Genomic DNA, 11,427 nt, shown 5'->3' with positions numbered 1-11,427 from the left:
TTTGACGAACATGGTATTAGTTGGTCTACAAATGCAGTTAAACAGGAGACCTGTGAGACCTGCCACAGAATTTGTATATTCGGGCTGAGCAGGTGAAAGGACATTGCTATATCTGTTACTATGTTTGGGAGATTATTCCCGAAAGCATCGACCTGTGCAATATGAGAACTGTGTATTCGAATGACGCTGCTGGTAGAGCGTTACCCTTATCGCCAGCGACAACATCACAGCTGTTCTCAAAATGTCTGTGAACAAAAAATCATTCGATCGCTAGCAAACCTCATTAGTTTGCGTTTATCTGTCACATCTGCTGAAAGAGAATAATCCAAGTCATCATTTTGCAAAGTAATATTATTTACTTTCTGTTCTCCTGACTCCGGGAGCCTCTCTAACGAGCACTTTTATTTCTCATGATCCCAGCGGATTACGGCAGGCAGAAAGAACATGTTCAGGCGTTTTGGTCCCTTTCTATCAAGAAAATGTTGCCCACGCTTTGTGTTTTAACCTTATTGAAGGCTACAGTTTGTACAACGATGCTACGGCAATCTGAAAGATTATAGAACAATTCAAACCTATTTGTTTTCTGTCTATTGAAGATCTTTAATGATCTATACTATATGGCTTTATAACAACAATATATTTTTGTATAGCTGCATATGAAGGTTAAATGATCCTCGTTTGCTACTGTAACATATATTATAGGGCTGCAACTAACGATTATTTTCATAATCGATTAGTTGGCCGATTATTTTTTCGATTAATCGATTAATCGGGTAAAAAAAATCAATATGCAAATTTTTTGTTTATTTTAAATAAAAACGTATAATTTACAATGGCATTTCACGATTCGCCTTCTTATTTTACTGACATAATTAAAGCTATATTTTAACAAGAACTCAAAAAATACCAAAAAAAGCTTTACTAGTAAATATTCATGTAAACTATTTTTGCCCAGTTATGCACATCTCACCCCCAGCTTGCCTCTCTGTCCCAGAAATGCATATCAGGAGGGGTATAAGGCATATCAGGGGACAGAGTGGCATATAGGAGGTATAAGGGGATACCTCCTATATGCCACTCTGTCCCCTGATATGCATTATACCCCTCCTGATATGCCTTATAGCCCCCTATATGCCACTTTGTCCCCTAATATGCCACTGTGCCCCCTGATATGCCTTATAGCCCCATATATGCCACAGTGCCCCGATATGCCACTGTGCCCTCCTGATATGCCTTATAGCCCCCTATATGCCACCATGCCCCGATATGCCTTTTACCCCTATATGCCACTGAGATGCCACTGTGCCCCCTGATATGCCTTATAGCGCCTTTATGCCACTGTCCCCCCTGATACACCTTATAGCCCCTTTATGCCACTGTCCCCCCTGATACGCCTTATAGCCCCTTTATGCCACTGTCCCCCCTGATATGCCTTATAGCCCCTTTATGCCACTGTGCCCCCTGATATGTCTTATGCCCCCCCGATATAAGAAAAACTGACATCACTAAAATTGTTTTTTTATATTTATTAAATATAGACAAAAAAAAATACACAATACAATATAAATATATATAAATATATGGACAATAAATCAAATATTATAGACATAAAAAAAAACACAAATGCACATAATAAATAGATCCCGCAAAAATTCTACCTGCCCCACCAGGGGTTAATATATCAACAGAAGAAACACAGGGCAAATGAGCATAAAAATAAAGATAATACTTACCCAGTGCTGCTTACTTGTCCTGTTTTTCTTCTGTTGATATATTAACCCCTGGTGGGGCAGGTGGAAGTGGCAGTACACAGTGCACATCGCGCACTAAAATCCAAATCCCCAGCAGGCGCTGCAGCGGGACCTGGATCCTCTCCGGCAGCCGGTAGGGGTCTATGTGATGCGCGAAGACAGCCGCTTCTCCCCTCCGCTTCCGTTGGGGCTTCCATGATGGAAGCCGCACCGGAAGGTCACGTGACGCCGGGTTCAGTAATAGAAGCCTCGGCGGAAGTGGAGGGGAGAAGCGGAGGATGTCTGTGTGTTTTGCACAGACCCTCACCGGGTGGCAGAGAGGATCCAGGTCTCCTGCAGCTTTGCGGGGGGTCTGGATTCTACAGTTATAATCCGATCTCTATTTGAGATCGGATTATAGAAGGACGGGAGTTTTTCCAGAGCGTTTGCTCTGAAAAACATAATTTTATAAATCGATAAAAATCGATTCAACTAATCGATTATGAAAATCGTTGACAACGATTTTCATAATCGATTATTATCGATTTTATCGATTCGTTGTTGCAGCCCTAATATATTAAGTGTATGGGTAGCTTGGGGAATTACGAAATGTCACAGTCCCTTTAAATATAGAATTCTTCCCATCATTCCAAGTGTTCTGATGAGCTCACCAGGGATTGAGGCGAGGCTCTTGTGTTTCTGCTGGGAAGTTTCTTGTTTGTGTGTTTCCTACATATGCTCGTGGGTTCTTTACATACAGAATCTATAGTGTAATTGTGACGTATGATGTCAATCATCATTTTAAAGGGTAGTTGTGTGTCCGGTCCATTGCTAGGAAATCGAGAATGAACTGGTCAAACTTGTCTGAAACCAAACTGTAGCAGTCAGTGTTTATAACAGTTGAGGGAGACCGACCACGCTTGACTTGAACTGCTTATGGCAGGCAGATCTTAACGCTGATTGCAAGAAAGACAATGAACAAGTTTGGACCTCACAGGTATCTGTCTGCATTTAGCCCCTTCCATATACCAATGGAAGCCTTCCATGTTTTTGGATACTGGTCACTGCGCCTTACTCCAGGGCTGGTCAAAATTGGGGGCCAGAAAGATGTAAGACTATATAGATCGATGTACAATGACAAAAAAGTTAGTCGAGCCCTGCCTTACTCTCAAACATGGTGGTGTTTTGTCGTGTGCGCTCCACCTACGTTTGTTATACAAATGACTTGGTTGCAGTCATCTGTGGCAATTCAGTGCAGCGTTATTGGGAATGTGTAAGTGTGCCTGCTAAAGCATATTTTATTAACCCTCTGTTTGCACTAGATATTTTTATGATATCATTATCAGCCCTGTACCCCTAGGCGAGTCTGTGTCGACTGCAAATTTAACTTAGTGGGATTTACTGCGCCTGGTGATGACAGTCTCTTGTGGAGCTTTGTAGACATATGTTCTTGAAAGGAAACCGCTGCTAAACATTATTGTAAGATTTGTCAAATTATTAAATGTTTTGGGATCGATGGTCTAGCTTCCTATTTATGGGCTTGCTTTGGTTTACAAAGAAAACAGATCACAAATAACCTTAAGGATTAAACAAACCATTGTGAGCCCTTTAGTAGTCTAAAGAAAGGCAAAGTGCCGCGGCCCAAGATGGCTTACGGCGCCCTCTACTGATGGAAATACACTGGGTTACACTGTTGTCGTCTCTGAGGGGCTGTGTGGCTTTCTAATAAACATGCCACCATAATCCTTTATTTATGTTTACATTTTACTGCATCTTGATATTCCTTACATCACAATATGCATATTCTGGTATATGTTTATTTCTCGCCAAATCGATGCCTTAAAATAGTTGTGTTTTCTACGCTATCACATTGAATAATAGTCCCGAGTAATAATAATATCTTAAATGCCCGTGGGGATTTGCAAAGCGTAGCTCATCTGATCTGGCAGTTTAAGGGTTAAGGCATATGAATTCAGAATGCAAACAGCTGAGAGCCGGCAGCCTTAGGTTCCTTCTCCACCTTCTTTTGTCTCCTCGCCTGCCTCCAGGGCTCCTCCCAGCCTCTGAGCGGCGAGCGCTCCGGATTGGCCGGGCGTCTTGCGGGAGGAGCTCAGCAGATTGTTTTTCTTCTCCAGCGTGACATCACCTATTTGTCTCTGCGCTGGCAGCTTTAAAGCTCAGTCGAGGATTCGCTGGCTTGCGAGGCGCACCGTGACCAGCGCTTTGGGGAAATAAAAACACTGAAGACATTTTTTTTTTGTTGACTTTTAGAAACTGTTTTCTTTGTATCCTGGTCTAAACAGAAGGGATTTTGTTACATTTGTTTCAACAGAAGCCTTAAACGGGTAAGCTGCAGAAAGGACACTCTGCCCCCTCTAATGTGCAGTAAGGATGAGCCCAGCCTTTGGAGCCATGGAAGTGGAGCATTATGCAAAGGGAGTTTTACTCGAACCTTTTTTACACCAGGTTGGAGGACACTCCTGTGTCCTTCGCTTTAATGACAAGACCATCTGTAAGCCGCTCATTCAGAGGGAGCATCTGTTCTATGAAACACTCCCTACAGAGATTCGGAAATTTACACCTCAGTATAAAGGTAAGTTACTTCTTCTTTGTGGAACTGCTTGCTGTTTCTTATGCCGGTATTGCTGATTCTCCCCGAAACTCTTCTTTGTAGAAGCAGTTTGGGAATTACTGTATTTTATTTTTTTCCCATATATTTCAATGTTGTCAGGGACAGTCTGTGATGCGTGTCTTGGAGATGCTTACCATTGGGTCTTGGCTGACTAAAAGCATTAGAGTTTAGACAAGCTGTGCTTTTGGCCTTAAGTCTCCTATAGGCACCAGTAGGTAAGTGGAAACTGTTCAGACCAGCTTTTAAAGGTACATTGTCTAATAGGTTTTTTTTTCCCTCCACCTTTTCTCTTTTATCTTAACATTTCCTATGGTTGTTGTTGTTGAAAGCTGGTTTTAATGCCAATAAAATTCTCACAGTTGATTTATTTTACACATTATGGGTATGAAAATAAAAAGCACAATAGGTAGTCACGCCAAATCTTTAATCTATCCTCTATTTTCCTAGCTGCTTTGCGGTTTAAAGGAAATGAAAGTAGAATCATGGTGAATAAGGTTGAGTTGCATCACAGTTGAATCATCTGACGTGTGGGAGGTAAATCCCGTTCCCCTCGGGCAATACCAAATTTAATATCCTTTGTTGGTCTTCATTGTAATCCAACGGTGATTCATTAGCAAAGTATGCATTTTCAGTATAAACTTGGTAAACGTTGCTGAAGGCCATAGCTTCTGGAGCTAAAATCAGGTAAATTGTGACAGGTGTGTTTGTAGCAAAAAAACGAAACAGGTAAGGATTAAATACAGAAACTGTTTTTTTTGAAGGTCATGGGTTGAAATATTAAATTGCTGTGTTGCATTATTTCTGCTCGTTTTTTTTTATGTTTACAGCGTGGTTGGGGGTTGATCAGTGTTGTGGTGACTTTATCCTAGGATGATGGCTGTTTTTGTTAGTTGGCTTCTCCCTCTTGTCTTTGTAGCCCTTTTTTTTGTGCTTTTAAAGCAGGGACTGTTTGAGCTTCTGCACTCATTTCCAGCCACTATAAGACTCAGGTCCATCTGCTCAGATCAAAAGTGCTACTTTCTCCCCGCCGTCCTGAGGGATGTGGGCTTCAAGAGGTGGTGGTGGTGCAGAGCCTAGAAAATGAGGGAGATTAAAGACTTTAAAGGCATGCTGTGGCACACACGGGGAAAAAGCTGATCCGTACAGCCATGTCAGAGACTGAACAGAAACCAAAGAGATGTAAATAAAAAATAAAATAGTACATATTATCAGAGACTGTTTGGTGCAGAAAACAGGCTTTGCTCTTTATGTTCGTTGTCTTTGCCCTAATAAAATAAAATCAACATAAAACATCAAAACTGATGATTCTCAGCAGAAGCAATTCAGGCAGTGTTTGTTATAACAGACTTTTTTTAAATTATCTTTCTCACCTCCCCCCTCACCGAATATTTCTATTTTGCTATGGTTCGCTAATCTCCCAATATTTGTTTTGTTATGATGCATAACCCCCCCCCCCCCCTCATATATAATTACTCCCCTTTCTGGTTTAATAATATTTTTTAAATGCTTTTCATTATTTAATTTATTTATTTTTTGCTTTGCTTTGCTATGATGAAACCCATTTTTTTGTGTTTCACTGAAAGATGTAAATGAGAAATGGTTTACATCTTTTTATTTTTATTATTTCAATCGCCAATGGTATTTGTTTTATTTCAATAAACATTTATGAAGAAACGAAAGTGTCTCCTGTTTTTATTTTGGTCAGTTTTATGTTGCATTAAAGGATATGTTCATATAAAGTGCCCCTGGAAGTTATTGGTGTTAAACGCTGTGTTTGTGTGTCAGGTGTTTCTGTATTTAGATGTCTTGATATTTGTTAGGTTGACAGATGAGATTTGGCCTGTGGCAGGATAAGTGCTAAGGAATGGGTAAGAAACAAATCATCACATAGTTCTCGCTGTAACCTCGTGTTACATTGTATCTAGCGTGCCATGTCTGATTCCTAAGCGCCTACCTTTTCTACCCCTCCAGGTGTGGTGTCCGTGAGTTTTGAAGAAGACGAGGATGGGAATTTATGTCTAATAGCCTATCCCTTAAACGGGGACCAAGACAACTTGGAAAATGTAGACTATTCGGATTGCGGTGAGACAAAAAATAAATATCTCAGGTGGACTAACAAGAAAGCTCTCATGTTGGAAAATGATAACATAACCAAGGAGAGAGTTCGACAGCACAGAAAAGAGGAGAAAATGAAAAGGTGAGCTTCTGAAAAAATGCAAAATATTTGTACTATTTAAGAGACCTTTAAGAGCCGGCGTATGATATTCTTAGATGCAGGTTGGGAGAGGCAAGTCATTTTATAGTTTATGATTTACATCAATATACGGTCTTTTGGAGGTATGGTGTCCTGGCTTTATATATTACCTACACCAGCTTTCTTTCCAACAAAAAAATTATTTCATCAGAAATATTCCATTTTCTGTGATTCAGACCTGGGGGGGGAGTCCATAACCGGCCACAACGTATACATTGGGAGTTGTAGTTTACCAACAGCTGAAGAGTCACATTCCCGTTGACTTCTCGCAATGTAATTTAACAACCAGAGTGTTTACGTGAGGATTTTCCTGCCTTGAGCCACGTTGTTCTTGGCAAGAGATGCTGAAAAGTGTGACTAGTTGGCCCTAGCGTCCATTGGTGTGTTTAAAACACATCCGCTTGTGTTCCTGTAGGACGTAGCTCTCTGCATTGTTGAGGGTGACAGGTTTCTCCTAGCCCATGTGATAATTATTTTGCACTTATTATATCTGTCAAGGATTGTAATACATTGTAGAATATAGAGTATCGGTATCTGTTTTTTTTTTAATCATAAAGTTCCTTTTTCCTTCTGTATTTTCAGTCACAAACTAGATGAAGAATTTGAATGGTTAAAGAAGTCTGAAGTCTTATACTACAGTGTGGAGAAAAAAGGGAATGTTGGTTCACAGTTTAAGCACAACCCTTGGAGTATGAAATGTCACCAACAGCAGCTCCAGCGCATGAAAGAAAATGCCAAACACAGAAACCAATATAGTATCCTTTTTATTTGCTAATATGTGATGATGACATCATCTCTGTATGTGATTCTATGTGTGGATATCTATATATCTATATATATATATATTTTCAGACGGAGACCTCTGAGGCAATTCTTGGGATGATGCATTTTATTGCTCTGTTCTCTCCATGTTTTGCACGTAGTAGAGTTTCCGTCTTATAGCAAAGGTGACACTGCAGTAAGTTTAACCAGCGCTTATCTTAAGCTGTCTGGTGATCAGACATGTACTGAACAGTGAAAGCTGATTAATTCTAAATGCCCCGTGTCACTTCTACTGCTCATCTTGCTCCATTTAAAAGAACGTGCTAAAATCCCCGTGTCTTATACCCATCAGACTAAACTCAATTTATTATACTTCATATGAAAAACTGTATACATGCCTTGAGTTTATTTTGCCAGATTTTTTTTTATTTAGAATTGCAATCCGTAAAAAGAGTACATTTCTTTTGGGATAAAATGCATAATGTTGTTAAAACCGGATTGCTATTTTTTTTTATTTTTTTTTTACGACCATGGAGCACAATATAAGTTTTTTGGTTGAAATAATAAGGATTTAGTTCGAGCATTGGAAGCCTACGGAAACAAGCTTTTGTTAATCATAGTCTGTATTCTGTTAGCTTAGGATAATCTTTTTACTTTTTGAATTGCATTAAAGTATAAAGGTAATATGAGAGGCAGAGTATATATGCATATATTCCTTAACTAGTTAGAATTCATTCTTTTGGAAAATCTGACCTGCCGATATCAGGTACCGTGTGTCTTAGACCTGAAGATGGGAACTCGACAACATGGCGACGATGCAACCGAGGAAAAGAAGGCCAATCAAATTCGGAAGTGTCAGCAGAGCACGTCGGCAATTATCGGGGTCCGGGTGTGTGGAATGCAGGTAGGTTGCTTGTCCCCTTTTATAGATGATTACATTCTTCTTTTAGTGCACTTGATAGAGTGAACAGTATAAAGCTGCTGGTCAGGTCACTCAGAGCTTGGTTTACAATCCACTCATTCCCATTCTCTCCGCCAGCGAAGTAGTAATGGGATGTAAAATAAGAGGTGTCTAAATTTGGGATGGATTAGTCAACCAGCCTGAAAAGGTTATAATGTTCATCCAGTAAGCGGAATGGCTTGGGAGATGTTTATCTCGTTTCATTATCAGTGGGTGAGTTTATGAAGCCGTGTGAAGGGATTGATTATACCTCTATGTCTGGGGGAGGAATTCACTGCCAATTACTTGTTCACCAGCTGAGTGGCCTGTCATTGATTCTGCTAAACATAATTATTTAAGCTTAAATGACTTTACATGTTTGTGTTTCCAGTTCACTGGAACAGCAAGGTTAAAGCAGTCTATAGAAAACCAGCAACATGACACAGCATTGACCAAATTAATAACACATGGCGATGCCCCCTTTATCTTCCTTTACTGTCTGTAGTAAACAAACCCTGCATAACATATAACCCGGTGCAACATCCATGCGTAATATCGGGGGCCTGACTCTACTGCACGTCGATAAGCCTCACAGCCGTAACAGTATCACCCTGTTCCTGTAAAGGTTACAGCTTTGGCTTAGTGTGCCAATCCTCGTTACCCTTTCTGTTTGAGCCTCAATGCCCCACGATTAGGGGTAGACAGAAATAGGCCTTGTGGGGGGAGAATCTGTAAAGGTCCCACGAGCCATCAATGTCAAGGTTGCATTGTTGTGGTTAAAGGAAAGGCTTAATATATGAATCTGTAGTTTTTGATGATTGCACGCTTTTTGGATTCAGTGCCCCGTCTTCGTGAGCTTGCAAGCTCTTTACCTAATGAATCCTCTGGTCTTAGTCTATCTGTGTAAGATAATGTCCAGACTAGTTATAATCTAACCCGATGTTTCCTTCAATTTCAGGTCTATCAGACTGGTACTGGGCAGCTTATGTTTATGAACAAGTACCACGGTCGGAAACTTTCAGTCCAGGGTTTTAAAGAAGCACTTTACCAGTTTTTTCACAACGGGAGAAACCTGCGACGGGAACTGTTTGAACCTGTAATCAAAAAACTGACTGAACTTAAAATAGTTTTAGAAAAACAGGAGTCTTACCGATTTTATTCCAGTTCGCTTCTTATTATTTATGATGGGAAAGAGGTACCGGAAGTTCCCATGGACTCAGACCCCGAGGACTTGGACGATTTATCAGAGGAGTCGTCGGACGAATCAGCGGGAGCGTACGCTTACAAACCTTCGCCCAATAAGACCACCGCTAGCACTGTCGACGTCCGGATGATAGATTTTGCACACACGACCTGCAAGTTTTACGGGGAAGATAGCATTGTGCACGAAGGCCAGGACACTGGCTATATTTTTGGACTTCAGAATTTAATAGCAATTATTAAAGAAATTAGAGATGAACGTAGTGAATAAAGGTCATGCAAATTAGGTTGTATGAAGCACTCTATTGACTGTTTATATTCCGAAATGATGACCACGTAGTGGTAATAGAAGTCATTACAGGATCAGGTGGGCTTACCCCATCATATAAAGTCTTGGTTTAAAAAAAAAAAAGAAAACGGGCATTTTCTTACAGCTGTGCTGGAAATGGCACTGATTAATATTGTAAAATTTATTTATTTGAAATATTTCTAAGACATTCCATATTTGATGATTCAAATACCTCTGTTACATCTGTGTGTATGCGTTCCAATAAAATTCCTTTATTTTTTTCATATTTTTTTTTTTCCTTTGTCGTACGTGGTGCTGTTCGTATCCGTGGTAACACGATAAACCGTATTCTACGTGCGTTTGCCTGAAAAGTGTAGCTCCGTCTTTGCCTGAGTTATAATATTTATGACACAATGTATACAATTGTGTATAAAAAAGGAAAAAAGTTGTATGTAAGTTTTATGTTCTACAGGAAAGTAATGCTTTATGTAGCGATTTAATTACGTTGTACTTAGTTGCACATAATATGTTCTATTTATTTTGCCCGGAACATCATGGAATGGTTTCATGAACATGTGCCTTCTAGCAGAAAGAAATCATGAATGCCAAATGTTCAGCCATAGCATTATGATAACGGTTAAATGAAGATGTCCGTTGAAACGGGAACTGAAAGTTCACTAGAACTGTGTGGGAACTCATTTGCACATGTTTTCTTTTTTAAAGATATCATTTAACCAAATATTTCTATTTTGTGATGAGATTCTGTGTTGAGGAACAGGAAATTTGAACCAAGAACTCGTTTCATTGCAATATTGATGGGGTACTTTTCATTGACGCAAGCGGAATACAAACAATGCAACCTGTTTATGTCGAAACCAGATGTCATGGATAGTAATGAGTTAATGCAGACTTATTCATGTATTGGGAATGGCGATTGCCTCGCTCCCAATCATTTGTTTATGGGTTCTCTTGGCCGCCTGCTGGTTTTTTATAAAAGATGGATTTTCAGGGAGACTTTCATCATGTCTTTTAGAAAAGCTGCATTTCTGTTACTACTAGATGTTAATATAGGTTTGCACATTTAGAAGCAATATTTGGGGCGAATGATCCTTCACCATCTAATGCACAGTTAATGACATCATGATAGGTATTTAAAGTACAATTTCCTTCAATGTTAGCCCATTGGTTCTTTACCAACTTCAACAAACCATCCTTGTATTCAGTTAATGAGCAATGGATAAATCTGTGTTCCTTTGGTAGTGAATAAAAACATCTTCTATGAATTGTAACCGATCTGTAAAGGCTGTGCTTTGTTATGAGATGATTATTTGGGGTTTGGAGAACACGCATAGTCGAGGGACCTTGGAATAATCCAGTTTTGTGACTTGCCTTGAGGTATTTAATGCCAGTCATAAAAAGGGTTAGGTTCACCGCCACGGTATTAACTGGCAGGTCAATTTTCTACAAATGTTACCTAATCCAGGAATATTCTGCCGCATTTCTCAGCAGCAAAGAAAACAAGCGGTTTCCAGGCAGCTGCATAACGCGCTGTGCACCGTTTCCCAAATAAATGATGTTTGATTAAATATTTATCCTAAACGCTGACTTGAAATATTGCTG

The 11,427-nt window shown here is 39.8% G+C and overlaps 1 protein-coding gene across 1 annotated transcript; it reads left to right on the top strand.

Annotated features, from left to right (window-relative positions):
- The first annotated feature begins 4,121 nt into the window (after positions 1-4,121).
- On the top strand, positions 4,122-9,789 carry LOC149276788 (inositol hexakisphosphate kinase 2-like). Its single transcript, XM_089503298.1, has 5 exons — positions 4,122-4,323; positions 6,334-6,559; positions 7,199-7,371; positions 8,107-8,282; positions 9,277-9,789. Exons 1-5 carry the CDS (start codon positions 4,122-4,124, stop codon positions 9,787-9,789), a joined length of 1,290 nt encoding a protein of 429 aa, XP_089359424.1.
- Positions 9,790-11,427: the final 1,638 nt, after the last annotated feature.

This window comes from Sceloporus occidentalis, unplaced genomic scaffold (assembly GCF_023333645.1).
Source record: "Sceloporus occidentalis isolate IW3139 unplaced genomic scaffold, rSceOcc1.0.p SCAF_225, whole genome shotgun sequence".
Lineage (NCBI taxonomy): Eukaryota > Metazoa > Chordata > Lepidosauria > Squamata > Phrynosomatidae > Sceloporus > Sceloporus occidentalis.
The sequence above is the reverse complement of the archived record's forward strand: the minus strand, read 5'-3'. Positions and strand labels throughout refer to the sequence as shown.